This window comes from Drosophila kikkawai, chromosome 3L (genome assembly GCF_030179895.1).
Source record: "Drosophila kikkawai strain 14028-0561.14 chromosome 3L, DkikHiC1v2, whole genome shotgun sequence".
NCBI classification, from domain to species: Eukaryota; Metazoa; Arthropoda; class Insecta; order Diptera; family Drosophilidae; genus Drosophila; species Drosophila kikkawai.
In genome coordinates, this window is record NC_091730.1 from 13,924,278 (window position 1) to 13,952,149 (window position 27,872).

The 27,872-nt window shown below is 39.5% G+C and overlaps 3 protein-coding genes across 6 annotated transcripts; 2 read left to right on the forward strand and 1 right to left on the reverse strand.

Moving 5' to 3' along the window:
• Positions 1–2: 2 nt before the first annotated feature.
• On the reverse strand, positions 3–27,194 carry LOC108075278 (bicaudal D-related protein homolog). 3 transcript variants are annotated; one of them, XM_017167663.3, is made up of 7 exons: positions 26,907–27,194; positions 24,936–25,692; positions 2,721–3,017; positions 2,455–2,643; positions 1,966–2,031; positions 1,558–1,738; positions 3–1,492 (listed from the first exon to the last, which is right to left on the reverse strand). In XM_017167663.3, exons 2-7 carry the CDS (start codon positions 25,344–25,346, stop codon positions 813–815), a joined length of 1,824 nt encoding a protein of 607 aa, XP_017023152.1. In that variant the 5' UTR covers positions 25,347–25,692; positions 26,907–27,194; the 3' UTR covers positions 3–812. The 3 variants fall into 3 exon arrangements, with proteins under 3 accessions (XP_017023152.1, XP_017023153.1, XP_017023154.1); XM_017167664.3 differs by having other exon boundaries at positions 24,936–25,948; XM_017167665.3 differs by having other exon boundaries at positions 24,936–25,120; positions 26,907–27,193.
• On the forward strand, positions 6,374–7,044 carry LOC138928633 (uncharacterized). The gene is made up of 2 exons (XM_070285988.1): positions 6,374–6,637; positions 6,916–7,044. Exons 1-2 carry the CDS (start codon positions 6,374–6,376, stop codon positions 7,042–7,044), a joined length of 393 nt encoding a protein of 130 aa, XP_070142089.1.
• Positions 7,003–7,895, forward strand: LOC108075279 (uncharacterized). Of its 2 annotated transcripts, none has more exons than XM_070285987.1 (2): positions 7,003–7,474; positions 7,533–7,895. In XM_070285987.1, the coding sequence occupies exons 1-2, from the start codon at positions 7,091–7,093 to the stop codon at positions 7,863–7,865; spliced, it is 717 nt and encodes a 238-aa protein (XP_070142088.1). In that variant the 5' UTR covers positions 7,003–7,090; the 3' UTR covers positions 7,866–7,895. The 2 variants fall into 2 exon arrangements, with proteins under 2 accessions (XP_070142088.1, XP_017023156.1); XM_017167667.3 differs by having other exon boundaries at positions 7,007–7,474; positions 7,536–7,895.
• Positions 27,195–27,872: the final 678 nt, after the last annotated feature.

The following is a 27,872-nucleotide window of genomic DNA, read 5'->3' on the forward strand; positions in this document are numbered from 1 at the left end:
TATTTGTAAGTTTATTGGTAAGTTATGTTTTATTTAAACAATCTAAAATTTCATTGTCCGTTCAATTAAGGCAAGTTTTGTGTCTGTTGCACAGTTTTTTTTTGTGTTTTCTTTAAACAATTCCTGCGCTCCTTTCCATTGCCAGCATAATGAATAATTCTTTAACGCTATTAACATAAATGCCTTGCTCTTACACATTACTTTTTTTTCACTTACGTACAGATTTTGATTTCCTTTTTTTTTATTTATAATGTTTCAATGAATCGCCAACAGTTTCTTCCGAGAAAGGAGAAGGCTTTTCAAGCACTTCACCCAAAAATAAAGGCGCGATATGTTTCAATTTTTTGTTTTTTTGATTATCAGTTAACAAGTTAAGGCCCAAAACGGACCCAACAAGTAATCCTTATACCAAGTGTATATAGCTTTCCTGGAGGGTTACTTGTGAGGTCCATATGTGGTCACTAATAAAGTAGAGAGACGCTGCTTAGACATAGGTACGAGTACGAGTTCGTTTAAGATTACATTAATTACAAGTAGGTACAATAAACATATCGAATATGCGGTAAGTATTTAAAATTAATAAAGCGTAATTAGAAAGATTTCACTACGAACAGAAGAAGGAGAAGGGCGATGATGCTTCAGCTTCAGTTTACAAATAACAATTAAGTACAATTCGCTCTCCTTCGATTTGTGTGTGTCTGTGTTTGTTTATAAATATAAATATTAAAAATATATAGCTTCGCGCCGTGTCCTACATCAAGAAGATCAGGGTGGCGTACACCTTCCAGCGGGCGGTAAGGTTCGGCGTCCAATTACCGCTGAAATAAGCTCCAGAGCTTATAGCTGGACACGCGCTTGGCCAGATTGGCGGCGGCACTGCTGGGCGGCGATGGGGCAGACGATTCGGCGGCCAGCGCCCGTCGATTGTTGATCAGCTTGGAGCGCATCTGCTCGTCAATCAGCTCCTGCATGTCCATCTGCCACTGTTCCAGTTGCTGCGACAGCTCAACCTTCTGCTGGATGGACTCCAGCAGCTGGCTGTTGGCCTGCATAAGCTCCACCCGCGTCTTGGCCAGCTCCACCTCGGCCTTGGTGCGACGGCTGTTGGCCGCATCACGCTCTGTCTGCGCCTTGGACAGCAGCTCGTCCCGATCGGTGGTGTCCTCGAGATCGCCACGCGCCTGATCTCGCTCTTCCTTTACGTTCTGCAGCTCCACATCCGTCACGGTGACCTTGGCCTCTAGCTGCTGTATGAGCTGGTGGCTGCGCTTGATCTCGTCCTCCTGCTCCAGGACTAAATTGCGCGTTTGGTCCAGCATCTTCTTGAAATTACCTGCATCCAGGTTGAGCAGCAGCCGGGTCAGCTCGTCAGACATGGCCGACAGCATGCCTTGGCGGAACTCGATGGCCATGTGACCATCCTCGTTGCGCTCTGAGCTTGAGATGGTGTTGTCCATTGACTCCAGCTCCAGCGATATGTCAGAGTTGAGACCTGTCGGGGGAGGGGGAAAGGTTAGAGGTTTGATTTATGTTATCTCTTGGTTATATGGCACCCACCTGAGTCGTCATCGTGGCTCACTTTTAGCGAGTCCACCAAAGACTTAAGCTGTATATAGACCGATCTGGCCTCGACCCACATATGGTTGGGCTTCCCCGTTTCCGTATAGCTGCCATCGTCCTCGTCGCACTCCATTTCAAACTGCAGACTCTTTTTGCCCGGCGTGCTCGAATTTGTATCCTACAGATGGGGAATCCAAAATAATTTTGTTTATAAATATAAGTATACTTCAGAGCTTCAAATAAAGAAAAGAGTGATGTTAAAGGTAAAAGCTGGTTGATTTTGTTTTAATTTCCTTTTAAATAGATTTACGAATTTAGCATAGCTTTGTTAGTTATCCTTGAAGAGCGCTTAATGATTGGTTAGTAGATGAGGGATTTATTGAAAATAAGAAAGGGACAACTTACGGCACCCAAACGTTCACTGAGTACATTATTTTCGCGCTGGGAGCGTTCCAATGCTTGTAAGGTGGTCTAAAAAGGAAGATTGAAATTCAAATAATTATTAACAATAAAAAATACTAATTTCAAGTTCAAATTCAAGTTTTTTATTTCCTTTTTATCTTTAATTATTTTTGCCAATTTTTTTTGCTGTACGAAATTGATTAGATTTCATTCAATAAATTTCCTCAAATCATCGCTAATGAATCCATGTTGGTAAATATTTATAGAATGGAGTTTAGTCTTGGCGCAAAGCGGAGCAAAAAGAAAGTTGTTGTCGAGGAGATAAACTTGGCAGTGGCACTCGAGAAACTGCGCAGTTGGCTCCGTTGGCCCATAAATAATCTTCATTTGCTGGGTAAATCACGATTCCGTTGACGCGACGTGATAAAGCCAATTCTGGGCTACCTTCGCCTCTACTCTTTCTCCTTCTCCCTGAAGTTCTGGCTGACTTACCTCTAATTTGGTTTCCTGCTCGCGGGCATGGCGCTCCAGCATGTGGATTCGGTCGGAGGCCTCCTCTAGCGACGAGGTCAGGCTCTCCTTCTCCTCCTGGGCATGCTGCAGGCGACGCTCCAGCTCCTGCCGCTTGCCTGTGGTGAGGTTGAGTTCTGTTTTGATGGACTCCAGGCTGTTGACATGTTCCTGGAATGAGAATTTGATTTTAATTAAGAAAATTATCAATTATTATCTAGGTTTTCCATTAAAAGGGTTTAACCTACCTGCAGGCTGCTATTCCTGTAGTGATACTGGTCCTTCAGCTCCTGGATCTGGGCACTGAGCTTCAGCTCGGTGGCATGCGCCTCCTGGATCTGTTCCGTGAGCCGTGTGTTCTGGTGCTGCAGCTCATCGATGAGGATGGTCTTCTCCTTCTCCGCCTGCCGGATGGCTGTGTCCTGCGTCTGCAATTTCTCCTTCAGCTCGTTGAGATCGGACTGCAGCTCAAGGACGCGCTGGTCGCTCTCGTCCTCGGCTATTGCCAGCTTCTGACGCAGCACATGCTTCTCCTGCTCGAGTTTCTGCAAGTGAGGGTGAAAAAAAAATGAAAGTTAATTGTGTGTGCACTATATGGTATTGTTTGTTCTATGACGTCTTGTCAATTATCCGACTGTGGAGACAATGAAAGCCACCCAACAATGGGCCCTGGTACAGGCCCAGGCAAACCGCAAGGTTAACTCAGCTCTCAGCACTCGACTACTAATTGTTTGCTTTTATTTGCATTTTCAATTGGCTGCCACCGAAATGCAAAAAAAAAAAGACAAAAGAGTTGCTAGTCCCACCTCTCACTTAGTCCGATTTGCCCCACTGTGCCGGCGGCGGCCAAAAAGACTCGAGTCTCTCTCCCAAGCCCCCAAAACAATGCCAACGACTTTTGACACCGACGGCTGCTAAAGTAAAGCCAGCCGTCAAAAGAAACAAATTCCCATTATTCAAATTAAAATGCAATTGAATTTTCACTTCTTCGCTCAAAGCTGAGATGCGGTTTGCAGACAAATGGTTGGCAAAAAATACAAAAACATAAAAAAATAATTAAAAGCGCATCAGTCAGAAAGTGTGGAGTTTTCAGCCAATTGCTGAAAAATTTGATTTTAAAGTGGGGTTGTAAAGATTATTTAATTTTGTTAAAAACAACTGTTTACTTAATAGTTTCTTAGTATTTTATTTAATGTGGTTAGTTATTTTCTAATAACTGTATTTTGCGGTTAAAAAGGAATTAATAAGCTGTTATGTATGGGATTTTATGTTCACTTAAAATAAAAACTGAGTCATGTAAAGAGTGGTTGCCACAGTTCTGTATTAATATGGCAAAAAGTTCATAAATGTTTCTGAAATCGGACTTGGGAATTTTAGATAAGGTGGGAATTTCAACCTATATAAAGTTCAAAACTGTATAGATGATGAATTGATAATATTATATATAGTGGCTCGCTATATATAACTTTTCTAAGCTCATAGAAGATATAATACCCTTTTTAAAAATATTTCCAAATTCACTCTCCCTACTTCAACACCTAAGATTGATAGTTATTTTAAGATCGTTAGGTCTTGAAGCCACAGTGATCTAAGCCCGGCTTTCGACTGTCAATTTTGAATTATTGGCGCGAGAAACAGCAGCGAATAATTTGCATAATTGACAGGCGTGTGTCAGTCTTGGCCAAGTATAAGGCATGAGGTAAGTAGATATGACTAAGCGGCGCTTGCTGGGGGCTATTTGTGTTTTTTTTTTTTATAACCCGACCTTTTTGGATCAAGGCTTGCGGAGACATTGAAAATTGCATGCAAAGTTTAATCGATAAGTGGACCTTCAATTGGCAAACACTGGTGGCTAGCACTGGCAAAAAGGCCTGCGAAATAATAAAAAAACGTCAAGAAAATAGAACCCAAAGTCAAGCCTTGTAACCAATGCAGTCAGCTTCTTTTTTTCTGCTTTTTACCGCGATAGCGATGCGGAAAAGCTAATGCGACCACGTATCGGGTTGGAGAAATCACGAGTTGGCAATAAATCCGAGTAGTCAACGCGATTGTTTTGGCCTATCAGCGAAACAACTGGGAAACCGAGCGAAAAAGCAACAAACAACAACAAACTAATAAATTGGAGCGACAAAACTGTAAATGAAAAGCTTAAATAAAATTAAGGGCAATTTGCATAAAATGCAAAAGACGCTGCCAACGATGCCGAAAAAACCACAAAGTAGTTGTCGCTGCTGCTGCTGCACCAACGCTCGAGCCAAAAACCAAACCGAACCCAAGGAAAACTGCAACAATGGGAAAAACTTTAATAATAATAAAGCACAATTGCTGGACTCAAACGCGGAGGAGACTGCGCTCGGCCAGAGATAAAGCCAGGCACAAATAAAAATTATTGTACATATTGTTGTGTACTTTCTCTGTTTCCATTTCACGCTCAATGAAATGTGTTGATGATGGCAGCAGCTCCACTACTTACAGCTGCCACCAGCAGCAGCAGAAGCACCACCAAGCAGCAGCAGCAGCAGCAGCAGCAGCAATAGCAAAAGCAACAGCAACAGCGGAAGTTGCCATCAGCAGGTACACAGAGAAGTAAGAAAGACAGTTTATATTTTTATAAATACATTTAAATATATAAAACGTTTTTTAAATGCCAGCGACTTTTGGTTTTTGTTTTCTAAATAAGTTTTAAAATTTAGTTTAAAGGAAAGAACTATTTATATTTGTTTTTTCAAGCTCATTTATGCTTTGTTAATATAAATTGTCAAAAATGGGTTTTATAAAATTAATCGTAATATTAAATGAAATGTAAAGTTCACATAAACTTTTCAAGATCGAATTCAGCACCTTCTGGTTGTGGTTTTAATAGTCCAAAAGAAACTAGTCTTTAAAATAAATTACTCACTTTTAAGTTAATCTAAATTTATTTAAATCTGTCTACAATAGTGTAAGAAAATAAATTGCTTTCTGCAGATAATTTTGTGAGGAATTTGGTCTCGTGGCCAATTCCATAAATGATTTAGCATTAAAATAATTTCTTAAAAATTTGTATATATTTTACATCAAACTTTTGTCTTATAAAAGATTTGACTTATTTATTCCCCCTCCACTTTAATATAGCAAATTGATTTTTTAAGAAAAAAAAAATATAAAATGTTGACTTCAAATTTATGTTATTATTTATTTCGAATTTTAACAACTTTATTTAATTTTTTCTCTCTGCAGCCCACCGCCACAGCAGCCGTCGCTGCGCCGCCGCAAAAAATGAGTTCACATATTCAAAAGCAAAATCATGTGGCAGACTTTAATTGTAGGAAAACTAAAGAGGCAACAACAAAAGAGAAACAAACAAAAAACATAAAAAACAAAGCACAAAAACCAAAATCAGCCTCAAATTTCATGATGGACAAGCCAGTTTTGTTTTTGCCTTAATTTTATTACGTATATTTGTATTTCGAATCTTTTGAAGAAGAGTGCAGCGTCAGCCATGCAGCAGCAGTACACCGCCCCGCTGGACCTTAAACAATTCCTATTTTCCAGGAGACCCTACGCCAAGCAAGCGCAAGAGCCAGCCCAGTTGCCGAAGAGAGTATCCTTCCTTGGATCGACTCGTTGCTTCTTCAACGGGAATGATTCCCAAGAGACACAGCAAGATAGTGGCGGAGACGGGCGCATTTAGCCCAGGTCCGCCGGGGTCTCCGATCCTGGAGAAACCGGAGATCGCGGCGGGGCTAAGCACTTGAATGTTGCCGTGGAAGAACCGTTGCCGACCAAGCGACATCATCGCACAAGCGGGTCAAAGACGCATCGGAATGCACCCGGTCCCAGCCTGCGCCGCAAGGACATTCCGGCCCCTCCGCCGCCCTCGCCAGCTACTTATTCGGACCTCCAAGAGCTGAAGGCGAATATGGAGGGTCTTCAAGACGATACCAAGTCTCGAAGCATGGAGGCAGAAGCTAGCGAGCAATCTGCAAAGAAATTGAGTTCAGTGCAGCCAAAACCAGTGGCGGAGGCAGCTTTGGTTCCGCCTAAAGTACCAGAAAGTCCACCCACGGCAGAGTGCAGCATGAATGCAGCGGAGATGGACGACAACGACGTGTTCTACGACGCCCGTAGCGAGGACTCTGGGGGTGGCATATTGCCCTTAGAGGCCAGTGATCGTTCGAAAAAGGTGAGCTATATTTTCCCATTAAAAATATTTTTATATACTTCCAAAAATACATTATATAGGCGTAATAAGCTCTAAGTACCTTAGGACTAAATAATTTAGGTTATGTTAATAACGTAAGAATTATCGATGTCCAATTATCGATGTTTCGATTATCAATCTTTTCTCCTCCCCGAACTGTTATAAACTAAAACTTAATTAATAAAACACTTAATCTAATTACGGTGCAAAATTGGATGTAAACCCTACAAACATCCGAACACAACAAAACATACATACAGAAAGAAACCTGCATTTATTTCAATCGAAAAGGAAACGTGAGCCACGTGTCACGACGCTCAAAAGTATCGCTTTACAAAATTATCGATAAGGTGCCACATGCACCTCTGAAATCTGAAAGCACATTGTGAAATTAACAAGCGTCGGTTTTGGAATATCGCTCTTCGTTTTGGCAAAATGGACCAAGTTGAAGGTATAGCTAGAGCTGGAGGATCTCCACAACCGTTGTACATGGAGTTGATTGTCTACGCAACAACCTCCTGCCGAATGTTTTACATCCAAGACGCTTCCGCCTGGCTAGAGTGGTCCTCGGAAGACCCTCGTGGTCAGAATCTCACCGCCCAAGAAGCGTGCCGCATGTTCCTGACAAAGGTCCTGCCCCACATAGACACCTATCAGCTGCCGGCAAGTATCAAAAACCGCTGCAAGCTCTGGAATTTGCATCCGTTGTTTCGACGCGTCGCCGAGGGTTATCTGTACGTTGGGGAAAGCAGCGGACTAACTGCCCGCTTCGTAGTGGAGCCGAACCGAGATTTTCGTCTAGTCAGTGGAATATCCGGGGTAAATATAGACATGATTCGACTATGATAACGATGGTAATAGCTCTTTGTGATCCCAGCAGAGCGAATCCGCAGAGAGATCCCACACTGTGCTTATGGATAACGAGGCTGTAGAACACCAAACTTGCACTGGGTACAATTTTAAGATTAGCGTTGAGATGGCAGCTCTATTGTCAGTCATGGTGTCCACCGATCAGGAGCTATCCATTGGCCAGATGCACGATCTGGCTGAGATTCACCGCCGCTTGCGCCTTGCCAAGCAATCTTTTGAAGATACTGGCAGTCTGGCTCCCTTTCGTTCTGAAGTCGACCACCTCGTGTACAATATGAATATATTTGTTAACATAAAAGAGAAGCTTTGTCGCGTGATGAGTAATTGCAAGAAATATTAGAATCTTTGGATTCAGCTGTATTTAAAAATATCTATTATATGTTATTAATCGTTCTATAATCCTGTATTAACTTTTACTCACCCCTAAATACGCGAATATTTGAATACTTTTGTATATGTGGAATTTTATCAATCTTAATTTGACTATTTAAGTCCAATTATATATTAAGTACTTTATCAGCCTTAATTTTCTTGGTAATCTAACTAAATTTGAATACTTTATCAATTTTTATTTGGTTTTTAATACAAAAACTATTTTAATCCAACGATATTTGAATAATTCTGTCAATGTTATTACTTTAATTTCAATACAAATACGCGATTATTTTAATCTTAGTTTATATGAAGAATTTGTACGAATTTAATTTAGTTTTTAATATAAAAACCCAGAAGGGGCACTAACCACTCAACATGTAATAATTAAATTGAGTTCATTGAGCTATATGGGAGGTATAGTTTTACATCATTTGAAAGTGAAAACAAAGACACCATTGCTAACGAGAATCAAGGCAAGGCCGCCGCTGACAGCGAAATGGCGCACTCTGTCTAGGATATTCAGTACCCGCCTCCTGCTGAGGCTGCGCCGTCCGCCATCGCGGGCAGACCGGAAGGGAATGTCATCAATATTGGCAGCGACGAAGCGGAGTCCACAAAGAAGCATCGAAGCCTAGCTGAGGAGGACATGTTGACTTCAAATGCAAAAAATGAGTTCACATATTCAAAAGCAAAATCATGTGGCAGACTTTAATTGAAGGAAAACTAAAGAGGCAACAACAAAAGAGAAACAAACAAAAAACAGAAAAAACCAAAGCACAAAAAACAAATGCAGCCTCAGATTTCATGATGGACAAGCCAGTTTTGTTTTTGCGTTAATTTTATTACGTATATTTGTATTTCGAATCTCTTTTCCATCCACAACTAATTGCATTGCATGATCGCCATTGCCAGCGCCCGAAATGGGATATAGTCGCTGCTGCCACGGATGGCTGTAAGCAAACACGCCCCAGCAGCCGCTTATGTTGCCAGCTTATGTTGTATGCTGCCACAATGTTGCCATGGCTTATTTGTCTTATTCAAATCGCGATGTAACTCGACCCACTTTCGAACCAAACGCTCCTTTGTCGAGGTATGAAAATTATAAATATTTTTGTGCAGCGAAATTTTTGCGCAGGAAATGTCGAAGCAATTGACACGCTTAGCGACAACGACTGCCGACAGAAATAATACAAAAAAAAAAATAATAATAATAATAGGAAAATAAACTAGGCAAAAACCCCGACGAGCGACAGGTGCGCACAGGTGACTCATCAATGGGCCAAGTGCCATCGGGCGAGTGTGCACTTATGCAAATACCTCTCTAATGCCGGCCCAAAGTGAGCCAGGTAAATAAGGGGAAACCTATTCACGCTCGACTCGAGTGGGAGCGAGGGTTTCGATTAATTTGACACTTAAGCTTGGGTTAAGTAAATAGGGATTGCGTGATTTAGGGGATAATTGGATGGTCTGGATGAGGAGTAACCACAAGTGGATAGCTTTTAATTGGGCAAAACCTTTAGATTTGACATTCATTTAGTGATTTTTTACTGGTTTATTAAGCCAGCAACTATTATTAGGGTTTTCTAAAGACAAAACTTGCTGATCTTTAAAAAAAATCGTAAGAAATTTTGTAAAGGGTTTTAACTTATATCTAAAAATTCTTCTTCCTTAAAATGTTTAATTTCCGAAACCAAAAGTCTGGTCAAGTGTCTTTAGAGATACTTCCCCCGAAGTGGTAATTATTCTTCTTCTATAACCTAAATGTTAACTCTTAAAAGACCACAAAAAAACAATTTTAAGTTGCTAATTTTTGTAGATTGCAGAAGCATGTTTTTTGTCCTCCCATCGAGTGAGTAAAGTATAGAAACCAGCGGCTTCAATAGCTCCACTGATGGGTTTGGGGAGTGTTGAAAGCGGCGTGCCGCCATAGCTGCAGAATGCATTCGATAATTGCCGTAAAATAATTAACTAAATTGCCGGCCCAGTCACGTTGGCCCGGCTAGAATCGTGCCATAAGGGGTTGGGGGTAGAGAGTGACTCGCTTGAATGCTCATTGGCAAGAGCGATGAGTTGACAAGGCTCACTTCTTGCGGACGGATGCAACAGGTAAGCAGGCAGCAGATTCGAATGTCAAATGAATGGGAATTACCTTAGTAGACAAAGGTTTACACAGAAAAAAAAGTATACTATTAATTGAATTTTATAAAAAAAAAATTTTAAATTCCGTCTTTTATCTTCAGTAGAATCTTTTAAATCTTAATGCCTTTGTTTTTCTTATATCTATAAATATTTTATGCATAATTTTATACCAATGAGTATTCATTTATTCAATAGGAAAATTAAGAAAATATTAAGACACATTAAAGCCGGTTACAGTGCATTAATAAACCTTCGGCTGGCTAAGCATTTTGAATTGCTAAAGATTTGCTCAGAGCCATGACTAAGACCGGGTGAGCTGAGCTCAGCTTGGCTTAACTCAATCCGGATTGTTTTGGGCGGGTGAGTCAATGGCCCAGACAGCATTTCCAAATGCATTTTCCACATGCTTTTGCCTTGCCTTGCCATGCATTTTTCTGGCATTTTTCTTTTGGCATTTTTCTTGGCTGTGCGTATTTAGCCGGAGTTCATAGATAAATCAACCGGACTTCGCTGCACAAAATGCCACTTTGGGGGTGGAAAGTGGGGCCTGTCCGGTGGCGAGTGGCAGGAAAAGTTGCAACTTTCCGTTTTCCCAAGACACATTTCCAACAATTACACTTTTAATTAGCGGCACTCGCACATAATTGCTAATGCCATAATGCACTTTATTGGCATGCAAAGCGAAATGTGGCTCACAAATTATGCAAATTGCACGTTTAGTGGCAAGCGTTTTGACTAATTTCAGCTCATTTAAATGGATTAATGATCATCGCTGATAACAAAGAGGGAAGTCTTGTGAAAAGTCTCTCCTTCGCTGGCTTAAATTGTTGCAGCTTGTCGGTTGGCCAAGAAGCGAGTGTGAAATGCAGCAATTAGCGAGGGGGATTTCCCCACACTGCAATGAGATTGCACAGCATGGTTGTCGACAATAAATCAATTCGACTGCCAGGCTCTCTGGCTCTGCTCTGGTGGCCAGAAAAGCAATTGAATTGTCAACAGCCCACAGGGTTTGGAAGGTGGCCAAGAGCTGCACTGGGAAATTTATATAGAAAATTTATTCAACAAGGAACAATAATTTAAATCAAATAAAGGACCAAAAACCATCGAACTTTCTACAGAAAAGTTCACAACGTTTCACAGACATGGTAAAAAAAAATATATAAATCTGTAAAATTTATAGTAAATATATTTTATTAAAGAATACTTAAGATTTGATTGTTTTCTTGGCTAAATATTGAATCACTGTGAATATTTAAAACCAAAATCTGATTAAGGTTGTTTAATGCATGTCTATAAAGCAATATCTTATCACCTTATAAGATAGGAATTTACACTTTTGATTACTTTTGGGTCGTTCATGTGAGAAGTGATAACGAGTTTACTTTTTAAGAGATATAAAAACTCGATTTATCATTTTATCAAAGCTTTATCATATGAATTGGTGTAATTTTGGCAGAGTTTTTTCTACAAACTCTAGAGTCTTATTAATACTTTTTTTCCCAGTGAAAAAACCACATGTTAAATTAAATCAAACTGCAATCTAGCTGTGTTTTTGTCACCCGGAACACTTCATAGTAACTCCCCATAATACAAAACCATTAACAATGCACCAGGCGAGTAAGTGCAGCATTGACCTCCTCCCCCCATTTTATGACCAAAAAACAGACACACACAGACGACAAGCGTCGCGAAATGAACTGATTCTCAACTTTGAAGCCATAAAAACAGATTATATAGACCAAGTCCGAAAACACAGACGAAGTTGTGGGCCAAAAGTTTGTTTATGCGCCTAAGGTCATGTCGCAGTCAGCGGGGGGGCGTGGCAGTACTCACTTGGGCCTCCGCCACAGTTGACTGACTGACTCGACTCGTCTTCGACGGCTCGACGTCCAACTTTCAGGGCTTAATAAGTATAATAATAAAAAATAATGCCACAATCAGGCAAAAGGCGAATCTCTGCCATTGTTCGGTGCTGTTCGGTTTGCTCGGCGGCAACTTCAGGCAATGCAATTTCGGTTGCCCTTGGCTCTGCGAGAGTGTAAGCCAAGTGTGGGCCAAAAGCCGCAAGCCATGCAAGACCACTGCTGCCAACTTGGTCATGGTGAGTGGCGTGGCAAAGGGATGATAACAATTGGGGGATTTATTTGCCATGATTATTATTGCTACACACAATCGCTAATTAATTCAGAGGAAATCAATATTAGCTTGGAAAAGTGTCAACAGGAATGAATGGAGTTTAAAGTAGAAATATATTGTTGTTAGATAATACTTAACTTAAGTTAAATCCCATTTTATAGCCACAAATAAAGGTCCAATTAAATTATTGAAAATAAATAAAAGCGTATTTATAAACCATTCGTTTGCGTTTCAATAAAAAACTCTACAATTTGTATTATTTTATTCCACAGCTTAACTTTTAAACACCCAATTTAAAAAGCTTAACTTCAAGCAACTAAATGTAAAACCCTGGCAAAAAAAAGGTTTATTGGCCCAACCCCTTTTGAAACCCACTTCAAGTCTCAATAAGCCGGCATTATTTTGCCAAACATTTTCTGCTCCATATTTTTGTGTACATTTTTGTGCAATTTCATGGCAAAGAAAAGCCCTCGGAATTACAAATAAAATGCAATGAAATCGACATTCACCGTTTGTAATTTCAAGTGTTTGGCATTGACAATATTTTCGTGCCCAGACATCCCCCGTCATACCATTGTTAAGGAAATTGTGAAAACGCCGAAGAATTGGGCAAGCGAATTTATATTTTTATCTTCGAGACGAAAACGGTTTCGAGAGCAAAGTTAATTAAACCAATTTCGGGATGAGGGGCAAGACGAAGCATGGCAAAAACTTAAAGTGTCGCAATTTTTTTTTAGGCGGCTCTTCAAATGTGACAACAACGACAAAATGTGACGGCAACTAGAGTCGGAAGTGGTAATTATGATTAATTAGCAGCTCTTTGCGAGTTTAGAAAGTGTGGGTGTGGGAGACATTGTTTACAAAATACTTAATAAAGATATAAAAAAAGTTCCCATCCCGTCTCTGAGCGATGATTCATGGAAGAAATATAAAAAATCGCTGCACTTGTTTCGTTTTTTGGCCATTATCTTATCGCCGGCACATGCGAAACATGGCCAAAATGAAGTGGAGAACTTATCGCTGGGGTAGAGATAAGAGCCATATTCCGATAGCTGACTGCCAGAATGACACAAGTTCTGTGGGCGGAATGAGGTAAGCATTCGGCAGAGTGCACCGAAATTAACTAACTTCTAGATCTGATTGCAGGCCAAAAATTATTAGGCCATAAATATGTTACTTACGGCAAAATGTAACGCCCACTGCGCATGTGCACACACCTGAGACGATCAAATGGAGAAGAATGTGTACAAAAAATGGGGAAAGGTTTACATTTGAGCCACAATTTCTTTCAGTGGGCCAAGCGTGGGCCAAACTCTGGTGGAGTCAACGAAACTTAATAGAAAGAAAGAAAGAGAAGCTGCTGCCCAGAAGAGTCACCTGCTGGGAAGGTGGGCTTAACAATTAGTCACCGTTTGGGCATAAAGAGCTTACAGGGTCTGTGAAAGAAGTAGGCGAAAAATATAATTTAAAAGTTATTAAAAATACAGTAAAGCTTCCAAGAGAATTATTTTTTCAAGTATTTATATCATTTACTTTGGATTTATTGTTATGTTAATTGTTGTAAAAGGAAAATAAGTTGCCTGAATTAATTTATTTTATATTTGAAAATAATGATAGTTTATGTACTTTAATATTTAACATATTTTTTGTACTAATTTCTTTAAATATATATTTAAGAAAAAGTAGTAATCAGTTACAAAAAACCTTCATAATTTTATTTTATTAACCCACCCTACCTTGTTTTGGCCCTAACTAACAGACATTAACTTTTTTCTCATTATAGAATAATTCTCTCCCATTAATGTAAAAAACTATTAACATTTTTAATCCATAATTAAGCCTAATTTATGTATTTTAATAGCCCAAAGCTCTGCTGCCATCACTCGGCACACAAAATCCATAAAAATACGCGTATTGTCTTAGCCATTCTAATTCCTCAGCAACAACTCATTAAATATTTCAAAATAATATACAACTTGTGTTTTTCAGTTGTTGTTCTTTGTATTGTTTACACAATCTGAGGTCTCTTGTTTTTGTTTTTTTTTTGTTTTAACCACAATTCTTTTGTCTCCCCCCGCAGGTAACCTCAACTTGCTGGCTAAGAGTTTTTTAATTATGCTGCCTCCGCTAATGACGCGCTCGGCTAGAAAAGATTGCGAAAAAATAGTATTAACAGAAAATATATATATAAGAAAAATATACCTGGCTATATAAAAACAATTATCATTGTGGCACAAGTGCCCAAGTAAATGAACTCCAAGCCACACAAAGGCAAAGTTTGTATAAACAGTTGTTAAAATACAACCAAAAAAACGGCTGATTATTCAATGGCCAGAAGAGAGTCTTATTAAAGCCCTGATGAATCTTTTTTAAGCAGATTTGTTTTATTTTGATTTCATTTTGATTTTTATTTTTACCTCAAAAAATAAAACAAAAAGTGGTCTAATTAAATAATTATATGGCGTGTGCTTCCTACTACACCTTTATTTCCTCCGATTTCCTTTTATCCGATTTCTTTTTAGCTTTTTTATGCATATAACTCCAACTTCCGATTCAGATGTTAATATGATGGGGGACGCTCCCCTGTCAATAAGCTGAAATTAGCACTTGTGAACCCTCTGCTAAATTTCACTTTCCCACCTCAATAAATGGGAGAGTTCGTAAATTCCATAAATGAAATGTTTAAAAATATAAATATACATATATAATTCTTGACTTGACTTCCTAGTTGTATGACAGATGTTTTCTGTTTGGGAAAATGTCATTAATCTTGCAATGTCGCGCTTAACAAGCATACGAAAATAAAACTATGACACAGAGAACCCCGAAAATTGGGCCCCCAAAGACCATTAAGACACAAGAGACCAGCCAAGCGGTCAGCTCAGGGCCTTTCGCAGTGGCTTAAAGTCTCTTAAAAACAGAATCATCGGATAACTAAGCTTAGTATATGGCCAATGATGAGTGCCGTGCCTCTCGGAGGGTAACTAGTTGGAGGAGATTTAAGATTACGACTCCCCGGCTACTGTTGGTTGATGATGTGAGCTCAGAGCCCAAGAACAATGGCCTCGCCACTTGCTAAGAGATTATTTCCATATAATTCCTCGAGGGAAAATCTTTAAATTTATGGCTCAATTATGTACGGGGAAGACATGTTTTATTGCTGCTCTGGTGGTGTCTTTGACTTTGTTTATGTTTTGCTCGTCATAAATACAAGTAAATAAACAATTTTTTGTGGCTGTGGTAGCCATGGTAAATCTGGTTGGTTAGGGGTAACATTTTCAGTCGATATTGATTAATTTGTAGGATCTTGAGGAATTTCTGGGGGGCCTTGTCAGACTTCTCAACTTAAGAGACAGTTTTTCTTACTTTTCTTTGGTTTTACCCTAATTGCAGCAATACTTTTCCAGTTTTCCCAGGCAATATATTCACTGTTTTTATGCATCTTCCCCATTTAAAAACGTCAACTACATGGGTAACTTTTTTCGGCCTGTCCAACACCTTGTAGCCTCCTTAACTGAACAAAAAAAAAAAACAAAGAAAAATAACCACAGAGAAAGACTCCACTTACAGTTAAAGAAACACATGTGGCAATCTGTCCATAATTCAAAGTGTTGAGCTTACATGATACCCGCCAGCCGTGCTCTGCTGCAATAGTGCCACCTTTTACCGGGCCAAAGCCAAATTGGAGTGCAACAAGGCGACCTGGGGAGTGACAGGCGACTTAGTTCTCAGGCTGCAATGCTAAATGGTTTCCTGGGACCCCATCCACATGCACAAACACATACCAGTACGAGGAAAAAGAGTTTTGTGGGTGAAACATTTACGCAAACAATGGCGGAAAGCGGCGAGAGCGCGCTAATTGCAAAGGCAGCGTAAGGTGCCAGCGAAAAAGACAGCGATGCAGTGCCTCGTTTGGGGGAATTCCAGTCACTAACTCGGGAGTTTGTAAGAAAATATATACCCTACTTTTATTTACCTATTATTTTTACTATTGTTATGATATTTATAAAGTATTTACTGCGATTTCATTTGTTAAAAACCCATATAAAAAGCATAGTTTGCTCTATTATTTTTATAGCTTGTGACCCAAATTCGTTAATTTTTGTTTTGGAAACCAATCAATCTTTTTAGTAAAAAACCATTAAGTTTACAAGTACTTTTTTAATGTTAACAAATTACTATAAATTAACTAAGGCAAGTGGAGTTCCCCCAATAAACTCCACCAAACTAGGCAAGACACTTCGAAAACTTTAAAAATTCGCAAAGAGCCGTTGCATAATACCAGCACTTGGGTACACACACGCCGAAACTCACACTATTTTAAACAATCGGATACTAAAACTGTTTCAATTGCAACTTAAAGTGGTGATACACTCAGAAAAACTAGTTTTGTTAAAATCTATTGAATAATTTAAATCAATAATAAAATAGTTCATATATTGACTTGGTATAATAATAATATTCACAATAATAAGTTCCACTAAAACATATTAAATTATATATATAATAAAACATATTCTAATTTTTTAGAAAATCTTTCCTTAGTTCTTTTATGTTTTGAACCAAATACTAGTACCTTCAAGGCACATTTCTAGACTGTAATCCTTTTAATATTTTAAAAAATTTCTTTAATAAATATACAATTTTTGTTCAGTGTATATGTACTTCTCTCTCCCGTTTCTCTCTCTGTTTGTATCTGATTGTCGTTGCGCATGCTTAGTAGAGTAGAGCGATCGCTTCGCTCCCTTGTTTCTCTGTCTCTGTTTCTATGTCAACCTCTGTCTCTTTCTCAATCCAAGTCTCTGGGCCTGAGTCACTCACCAAATAAGTCGAATTCGATTTGTGCGGATGCTCAACTAATTTTAATTCGGCTTATTTATGCGATTGAGTAAGCCGATGCCGCGGCGCTTGAGGGAAATATGTGTAAATAAAATGCAAGGTTCGTCTTGAGCTATCTTTTGGCCTGATGACACGATAATTGGGCATTAAATTGGCTTTTAATTGTGCCTGTCAATGCTGCTGACCTTGTTAATTAGAGTTTTCAATCGGCTTAAAGCTGATGTCTAATTATTCAGTTAGATAGAGTGAGATATGATCAACATTTATTACTAAATGGAAGGTTGAACACTATTAAAAAGATCTAAATAGTTTTAAATTAGATAAAATTAGTTCTGAAATGGGAAATATAATAAAAAGAAAGAATATAGGTTGTCATCTAGTGGGGAATTATATAATTTAAATGTTTCTTATGAGCATAAATCGACACTCCAATCTTTACACGGTTATATACCAGCATGTCCCCAAAATCGTACTTGGGAATTTTAGAGAACTTCTTGCCACAACTTTTACTAAGCTTATCTTTGCATATTTCTCTAATATTTAGGAAATAATTAGTTTTAGTCATTAGTTTTCGACAAATTTAAAGCATCTTATTAGCTCCTAGGCCATATAATGCCATTAAGGGACTTAAGATTCCCCATCCTCCCTTCGATTCTCACATTTCAATGGGCGATAACACACTCAAGGCGGACAGCTTTGCAATTAACAGATCCACCCCGACCACAGTTATGGTTTAGCCATTTGAATCGAACGCCGAGTGCATAAATTACTGTCATCAGGAGGCAGGAGAAGCCACTGGAACCTCCAACTCCACCTCCACCCTACATATCCTCTGAATCTCCTCCTTGGTCGATGGGGCGGCACATTGTTTATGCCACTTGGCCTGACACTCGAATTCGTTATCTGATTTGCGTGAGCCTCCGAAAAAGTTTTTGCCCTGCGGCATGGCCCGACTTCGACATGGCCGGGATGGGCGGGGGTGCGGGTTAGGGCTTTTGGCTATATCGTATTTTGTGAAATCGTCTATTATTGTCATCATGCTAACGTTCGATGGCCTTATACATATGAATATATTTTTCTGTATATTTATTTGCATTTGTATTGGCCTTTGAAATTTGCCAATTGGCCGTTTCAACGATGCCTGCCTCTTAGTCACTCACACAAAAAATATTTATATGTTGGATTGTTTGTATATATGTACATATTCTATATATTTATTATATTATTGCAATGAAAGCTGGCCAATTAGCGGGGTACATATATAGATATGACAGGCAGAGATATGACAGGGCGGTGAGGGAGTGAATACCCATATACAGGCGGGGAGATATTGTTAATTAATTGTCAATGAGTCAGCTGGTAAATAAAAGGGCAAGTTTGGGTCTTGATTTTTGGGTGGTTTTTACCTACATTGTACCTTGACTTTTAGGGATATATTTTAAATATATAAAATAGATTTATTTTTCTATAAAAGTAAGTTTCGAATTCTGTAAAGAAACTTAAAGAACTTTTATTTTGTAGCTGCATATATTAGCCAAGTTAATTTTTTCTCTCTTCTAAAATTAGCTACCGAAATGCTTTTTGATTTAATTTTTATATTGACTTGGCTGGAGACCTGAGAGACTCCGGAGACAACTTGGGGGCTTCTATTGTTCCCAAGCCTCGCTTTGACACCGAAAATTGCTGTTGGAAAGTGAAAATGCTTTCACCTTCTGCAAAATTCATTAAAAATCATCAGAGTGTGAGTATGTGTGTTGGGCTGAAGACAGCAAAAACAACAATAAATTTAATAAAAATTATACACATGCAACATATGAACATACGTGGGTTCACAACAACAATGGGTGAGTACTGGAAGATGACACTATACCATATCTATTTCAGAGGCCGCTCCGCTCTCCCTAAGAGCCCAGAGTCGTGGCAATTTGCTATAATTTACTTGCTGCAGTTATTAAATTTCAATTGTCAGCTGCAATTTGCACATCAATGGACTTTGACAGTGAGGCAGTACCGTTGGCTCACGGTCTCTTCGATTATGTAATGCTTTAAATCAATATCAAGTGTAATTTGCTCGAGATCCGCTTCCTGTCGATTAACTGGCATGTGGAAATGAATCTCCATGACGGCCACAGTTAGCCACTTCGGTGGAGTACGCCTACCAAACTCCCCTTGGTCAAGTTTGATGGCCAGGCACTGTGACAATTAAATTGGATCTACAAACTCCGCCTTGAAGATGATGGGAGCAGCCCCTTGTCAAGCGTGAACCATAAATAATATCTTTAGAGTTTCAATTGGATTTCTAAAATTATAAAAAAAGGAAATGTTTCTCGAGTTGGAAAGCCTAAAATGGGATGCCTGCCACAAATGAAAAATGTAGTATCATGGGTTCAAACTGATTTCTTGTTTGTTTATAATTATTTTATTCCTAAACTTTAAGCCCCTCTTGATATAGTTTCAACATTTCATAAAGCTCATTACCAGCTGGAAAAGCCAAAGGCAGCCTCTGTCGCCCCCCGGAAAATCCGCATTAAAAACTCAAGTTTCCCCGATGACACAAGCGAAAACCAAAGAAGAAGAAGGTGGAAAAATGTAAGCTTGGCCTGGCCAATACGGAAAGTAATTTGCCTGAGCAAAAAAAAAAAAAAAAACTGAAGGGGAAAACAAAGCACTCACCGTGACATTTTGCCAGCCCATCCATCCCACCCAACATGGCCAAAGAAATGCTATTACTGGCCAAGAGCCAGTGGCAACTGCGAATAGGGTGACGCTGGCGACTAATGTCCAATAATAATCGTGGCAAAACTATGTCGAACGACCTCAATTTGCCACCTTAAGGGGGGGGGCCAGCCCAACACACCAGATCGTACAGCCCCCCGAATGGGTTCAATTCTAATTTCCAGAGAAACCAAAGCCAAAAAGTTAAGCCAGAATTCCCTCGTGTGCGAATGAATTTGCATACCCGTCCGGTGGCGGCGGCAAATGGGGCCAAAATATGTGGAGGCGTACTCCGTCTCCCAGTTGGGGTTAAGAGTACTCCCAAAAAATGGCCAGCAGGTAAATGAGCTCCCAAAAAAAGCTCCACTCGGGGTCTCTGACTCACCAAAAGAAGAAGATTACATTAAATAAGCACTTTTTTTCATTGCTGTTTTGAAGATCGATCAAACTGGTTTCCAGCACATGAGATGGACACGATACATATACACACCCGCTGCTATATAAACCCGTATTATTCGCATGCAAATTAGTTGATTTTGAAATTTTGTTGTTTTGTTGCAAAAAAAAAGAAAAAACAACAATGTGTTGATGACTTCACCTCAAGCCGAAAAATAAAAAAATACAAGTGGCTCGCGAACGTGAGGAGAGTTTTATTCCGATCAGCTTTTTCTTTAGGTCTTAACTCTTTTCGCATATAGAACGCGTTTGGTTATCTAACCTCAGATTCAGTAGGTGTCTTGACAAGTAGGTGGCTTCGATTGAGAGGTAACCATTGAGAATAGTGAGTTCTTGGTCCGCCCACTGACTGGGACAGGGTCAGTTCGCTTAAGTGAGACGATGGACATGGTGGGCGTGTGACTCGCTCGAAAGGCGGAAGATACACTCTTAAATTATTATTATTTATGTGATTCATGGAGATTGATGAATGATAAATATAGCCTGAGTGGTTGACGGTTATTAGAAAAGTATGGGAGCTTTAGAATTTTCAATCTTCAACTTTTTTGGGGTTTAAAAAAAGAGGAGAATCAATAAAGTGTTTAATTTTAAAAGGTTTTTGGGGTAGATTAAGGTTTTTAGTATACATGTACTTTAGTTCTTTTATGAAAAATAGGGTACAAATATGAATAGCACAATCGTGCTAAAAATCCTTAAGTGTAAGGTGATATTTCAGGTCTCAAAAATTAACCTTTTTGGATTTAAAAGGATCATAATTTCCCTTAATTCTTCTTTTTTAGCATCAAAAATGAATCAACTCAGTTAAGAACCTGCCTCTCCAACCATTTCCTTTACAATTAATATCCACAATCATTGAAACACCCGTAAGGTATGTAAATTCAACTCCCAGTAGCCCGAAGCACTTCCTTTCATTAGCCACAAAAACCACAGTTGTTCACTTCCATTTTCTGTTGTTAACACAACCACATCCTGTTGAAGGAAAGACATAAACTAACAGCGATCAAGGCTAATCAAAGAACGTTTAAATGGAATTACCTTTTCATTAGCATTCTTAGAAACGCTGTAAGCGGGCTGAAAGTTTCAATTTAATATCGTAATTGATCAAAGAACAAATTGCCAACGATTGTGAGTGGTCGTTCTAAGCGGGCAAAAGCGCTTAAATTTATTATAAAAACTTTAACTGAAACCAGTTGTTGACCAAGCCAATGTCAGTCGCACAAACCAAACAAAAGTTATTAAAGCAATAAAAACGTCGACGTCAGGGGCGTAGACTTTCGAAAAGGCCAAAGGGGGCCAAGTTGGCCGAAAGCGATCTGAATTATTTAAATGCCTAACCGTAACAGACGCCTACGTTCCAAATTATAGACTTTACTTTCGGCTGCCATTTGCAACACTTGGAACGACCAAGTTGGGCTTCAATTTCCTAACCAGTAATAGCCACAATTGTCTGCAGATCGTGATAAACGAGCGACTTACAGCCAGGCTTACAATACCTCCGCCAGATGCCAATTGATTTCCCCTCCAATTGTTCTCTGTTGGGTTCGAAGAAAACACGTTTTGGTAGTCAACAATGGTCAACTATTTTTGGTCGATTGTCTGTGAACTAGTTAATAAGGAGTGGGCTTTAAAAAAAACGTGAAAAATGAAGTGAAATATGGCTGAGAACGAGCAGAGAATATAATAATGATTCAGAGCGCTGTCTTTGTTGTCAATATAAAGAGGAAAAGCTGTTCTTGAGGAGATTGAAAGGGTGAAAAAGTGTGGGTTTTCGTTTTTAAACCAGAAACAGTTACTTGTTTTATGCCTTAAAATAATTACCATACTTTCCAGAACCTTGACTTTAATATGCTCCTTCCTCATACCCTTAACCTTCTAAGGGAAAACCATCCTGCTCAAGGAAAAACCCCTGAAATGACCAATACAAGGCCTTGGAGCTCATTAGCATTTGAGAATCGGGCCGCAGGACAATATATATACATATATATAATATTATGGCGCATATAAAAGTTAATGCAAAAACAAATCGTAGCTAAAAATAAAAGGCAATGCTCGTAAATTGGCACACACGCTTCAACAGACCGCGAAATACAACAATAACAAAAAAATGGGCTAGCTTCGGACCAAAGCTACTGCCATTTTAGCCACAGCCAAACACCTACAACACACAGAGAGCAGTCTAATTACGTCAGTCGTCGTCCACAGAGTATATATACTAAGCATATAGTATAAGCTTAGGATGGGCCCGCTGCTGACCACTCATCCATCCAGCGGGCGAAGTGACATTGTGCGCTCCAAAACGTTAAAGAAATTAATTAGATACACGAACAACAAGTTTGCATATTGCCAAAAGCACGCAAATAAAAGTGAATCTAACGAATATTTCGGCCTCACGTCACTTGCTATAATATCCAAAGACCAAAAGGTAAAGTCAAGGTGACAAAAATCCAAAAATTCGCTAAATTTATGAGCCAGCCGCACGGCAGACAGAATTCACTAAAGCGATTACCATGGCTAAGAGATTAAAACAAATAATTTAAATGACAATTGCCCGGGTCAAGCTCTATTTTGTGGCGGCCCAATTTCATTACGGGTAAAGCGATTTTCATTTAATGGCTCTAATGGAAAATGGAACATGGGAATTCTCTGGTCATTTTTATTTTGGGGTTTTAATTGGAACGGGCTTGGTAATAAAGTTAATGGTTTTTCAGTCGAAAATGCAAGTGGTGGGGGAATATACATATATGTATGAATTGAGAGGGAACCTTTATGACTGGTCTAACTATGAATTATTAAAAAGTGTAAAATGAAGGGCTGGATTTGAAAAGTTAATGACTTTTCTCTATTAATTTATACTACCAACAGGCTTTAAAATGGTGTTATTAAGCTAGAAATTAAACTTAATTTTAAAGAGTTAAGAACTAGAATTGTTTGGGAGAAATGAAATAGAAATTTTAGAGGGTTTTGTTCGAACAATAAATGGATGCTGCTATTTTATAAGTCTAAGATATTAACAATACTATTTTATAATTAAGAAAAATACCCTATAATATTAATATTTATTAGGGTTTTCTATCTACTTTTAAGATTTTCCATTGCTTTTGAAGAAACTTCAACAGATACACAAATGACACTCGCTGCCTTCCCCAATTAAGTCTTCAAATATTTACAATTTCAAACAGGTTAAATTTATTATAACGACTCTCCCATGACATCATCGTGACAGTATTAACAGGATATTACGCGGTCAGCAATTGGCCTTCGCACTTTCATTTCCAAGTGAAGATGAAGTCACTCCTCAACGACGCTTTTAAAAAAACAAAACAAAAATGGGGAATACGAAGCCCAGTTTGAGTGACTAAGCCAACTACGTATAGTAAATACGGCCCAAACCCCTTGGAAAATATGTACCAACGATAATATTCAAGTTCAACGCATTGCTGTGTCCTCTGTTTGGGTTACTGACACCGTCGTCGGCTCAGGTGGTGCGTGGTCTCTCTCCCGGCATTTCCTGGTAATTCCGTGCATTGGATTGCCATTAATCGTTCGACGGGGGCGGCAAGCACCGTAATTGATAAGAACACACCGTGTCGGGGGTTCGGTCAACAAAAGTACATTAGCCTAACTATCGGTTATGGGCGGAAAAAGGTAGGAAATCGGTAGGGAAATTTCGAGGGAATGTCGTTGCTACCAATATGCTAATGAACGGCCACGAACTTGAGCCGCGGCTTGAACTTCACTTGGAGCGATAGCGTTAGCTGAAGCGGAATGGTTGTTTACCCATAGGAAATTCTTTCTATTGTCAGTTATAGAGTAGCTATGTGTATGTGAACAGGTGAGCAACCACCCACTGTAGCGGTTCAAGGTCGGACGGCAGACATAAACTTGTGAAGCATTAGGCAAGGTGTTATGCATAGACTCCAGGGAAGAGCACCTGATAAAGCCACTTTGTTTGTTTCCTGAACTTTCCACATAATTTTTTACTGTAGAACAAATGTCAATGTGTGTGACAAAAACTAAAATCGATTGCCTTACGTGATGTACTATATAGTTCAGTAGTTTACTGCGCAGTGACATGACCGCGGGACAGTCTAAATAGTTAATGTGTCCACTAGCCCTCCTCACCTGTCTGCGTCTGTGTCTCTATCCCTCACTGCCATAAAATTGCAATTGACAGAAGTTGCTGAGCTCTCCCAGAGCTGCATTGGACAGGCGGACAGACAGTTGTGGTGTTTCGTCAAATAAAAAAATCAATATCCATATACATATGTATTATTTAACTCTCGTCCTGGGAATGCCAGCAATGCGTCCGTGCTGGGAGGTCGTATGGCAGATAAGTAAAGTACAGCCACATGTCGTGGCAATAATCAATGCAAATCACCAGGTGCGTCAATCAAAAAATCTCAGGGAGAAAGGGTAAATGTTAGACCCTTTTATTAGTTTATTAATAAATATTTGAGAAGAGAACAATTGAGAAACTATTCAAGTGAGAAATAAGCACAAGCTCTTCTTAAATAATTTTAAAATTCTAAACCTCCTTTTATATATTTTAAAACTCTTAAACTCAGATTGATTATATTTTAAAAACCATTAGGATCTTCTCAAATATATTATACAGTTTTTAAACTTTAAAATAGCTCATTCTCCTAACTTTAAAATAAATAAATAATCAATATAACAACAAGATGGGAAACACTTTATATAAGTTTAAGTCCGAAAATGTAATATAAATAATATTATTCAAAAGACTCACCTCAATTTTTGTTGAATAGTCCTCAATGAGCTTCTCCTGCTGCTTCACCAGCTCCTCGTTCTTCTCCAGCAATGCCTTGCCCAGCTCGGCGGCCAGCAAAATGTCCGACTCCTTCTGCTGCAGCTGGGCCCACACATCCGGCTCCTGGTCGTGCCTTCTGGCCTCCATCGCGCTGATGTAGTGTTCTAAATCAATCGAATCCCCAATTAGTGACGAGTGGTCGAGGTGGTCGAAGCCGGAGTCGTCCGGCCGGAGGCTCGATGGGTGGCCAATGCCGATGCCAAACTGGCGTGCCCGCTTCGACTGGCTGCCGGCACTGTTGTGCTTGCTGCTGCCGTTGTTGTTGTTGGTGGATATGGATGAGGCAATGGCGGCGGCGGTTATAGCATTCGCTAGCTTTGGTTTATGCATGATCGTTAGCGTTTTCAGGCGGCGGCGGCGGTGGCGGGTGTGGTGTATTATTACGGGCACAACAACGAACGAACCAGATTTACAGACATAACACACACAACCACACACGCACTCACACACACACACACACACAGACTTTGGGTAGTTTAAGATGCAATTTGTTTAAGTTTTTGGCTTTGGGATTAATCTGCAGATCTGCAGGTCTTATCTCGGGGTGTTAGGTATTCAGATGACGCCGTTGGAGTAGTAGGTGTAGTGATGGTTCCGAGCATAGTTCCATGGACCGCGTGCTGCCCCCAGGGAGCAGCCCAGATCGAAGGGGGTTAGAGAGCGGATGCGATGATGTCTGGAGCGGCAGTTGGTTTCGGTTAGATATAAATGTTATATGCATATAGTAAGTACGCAGCCGTAATGGAAATTAGCACTAAATGAGGATTACATTCCGAGCCAGAGTGGCCTCTAATCGCTTGGCCAAAAAGGAGCAACGTTGTTGGTCACGTTGGCACGTTTTCAGTTACTTGTTTCTGGGGTTTTCATTTCGTTTTAGGTTTTTTGTTTACAAGGTGTGGGTTGTGTTTGGGTTCGGGGGGGATGACATACAACTACAGGGTTGAGCAAGAGGGTTAATATAAAATGGAATTTGCCTTTAGCCCGACTTAAGTAAGTCTTTAGTTCGTCTTTAGTTAAGCTTCATGCGGTTTAAGTAGCCAAAAGAAATGGTTTAGGTTTCTCAAAGGTTGTGGAATATGTACAAAATGTTGGGGAATTTTTAAATAAATTTTTGCAGGCTGTTAAAATTTAAGTTAAAATTTTTTAAACATATTAATTAGACAATTTACAAGGGTTGCTTTAGTAGATATGGGCTTAATGGATTCCGAGGGGTTAGTAAGTAGCTCCGCCTTGGGGTATGAGTTGTATTTACAAGATATTTCTCACTATTTTAATTCAGATACTTTAAAAAAGCAAACCCACTTGGGGTTAAAGTCCCTCATAAACCCACAATTATCGTTGTAATTTTCAGTTTAAATTTCTAACTGATTTATAAGTATAACTTTTTTCGGTAGCTTCGCATTTGTTATATAGAAAATCCATTTGGCAAGCACTTCACGCCTAGCTGCATTTGCCAGCAACTGTTGTTTTTTAAGCCAATATATATATAGTTATATATTATACGCTTCAGGCAACACTTTTGGCCAACATTTATTTATTTATTTATGTACTTTTTGTGTTTAATTTATTCGTAGCAACACACACACAGAGGCACTGTTCACAGAGAGACACACCGCGGAGTTTCTGTTATTATTGTTTTGCATTTCCGCTATACTATATATTGTATATATAGTGTGTCAGATTTGGCAGTATTATTGACAAAACAACAAAAATAAATGCGCGCTTAGCATGGGACTTTGCTCTAATTAATTCCCCCAAGCGGAAAGTATCCGAGTATCCAGCAGATACTTTCCACTTTCGCAAAGCGCGCCAGAGTTTGGCTCTACTTCTCCGTTAAACGTTAAATACATGTAGTTATCCCCGTATTTGTATCGCAAAAAGGGCAGAAACCTCGGTCACGACGCTGCTCCTCCACTCTCCAAGCAGAACTTCCGCTGTCCGAGTCCCGAGTTCGCGTTCGAGTCCGACTCCTATACCAAATCTGAATCCGATTCCGATTCCTCTTCCGATTCTCCGGAATCTACGCACACTTCGCCTCGCTTCGTTTGGCTTTAACTTGGTCCGATTCTCTTGGTTACGATATTTCTGAGAGCTTTAGATTTTCTGGCTTTCCCCAGTTTTTCGGGCGGCGACGCGACACGCGTTTCGGATACGTCTGGCTGGCGCGAACGTTCGTTACTAACTGAATAGCGCCGTGCTACGAAAATTGGCAAAACAAATGAGTAACCAAGCGACGACGATATGGCTAAACCTCGTATCTTGGCAACAACAACCAACAACGGTGGCTCTCTTAATTTATAAAGCCAAAAGAGAGTCATGAGAGCACAGGCAGGGTAGTCGAGTTCTCACCTGAGCTGATTAGATTGCAATGGAGTAATAACGGTTACAAGGTAATACAGATAATAAACTGCATTGGGGGGAGCAGAGATAAAGGTAATTAATTGGCTTTCTGTAATGTGTGAGTTATCAGCAAAGAAGCCATATGGGTCTTTTCTCTATAAAGTGAGTCAGAGAAATAATAAAACAGAATTTTACTAGGGTATAAAAGTTAATTTTTGTAAGCAAATTGTTAAATAGCCTCTACAAGTACCTCATAATTCAGCAATTAATGATTTTTCTTTAGTTTTAAAGTCTTATTTTCAACAACTAGACAACCCTGCTCAACTCCAAGCCAAAGGTAAGCTCCACTTGGCGCTCTCTGCCGTCGACTTCCCCCTTGTAACTGGCATATGGCTGATGGCGCTTTCTCTTAACCGACATTTGCCTTGTTTGTTCTCTCGCCTCTGGGCCGCTCTTTGCCGTTTGTTTTGCATTGGAAGTGACTTACGAAAGCGTCCAAGTGAACTCTCAGCTTGG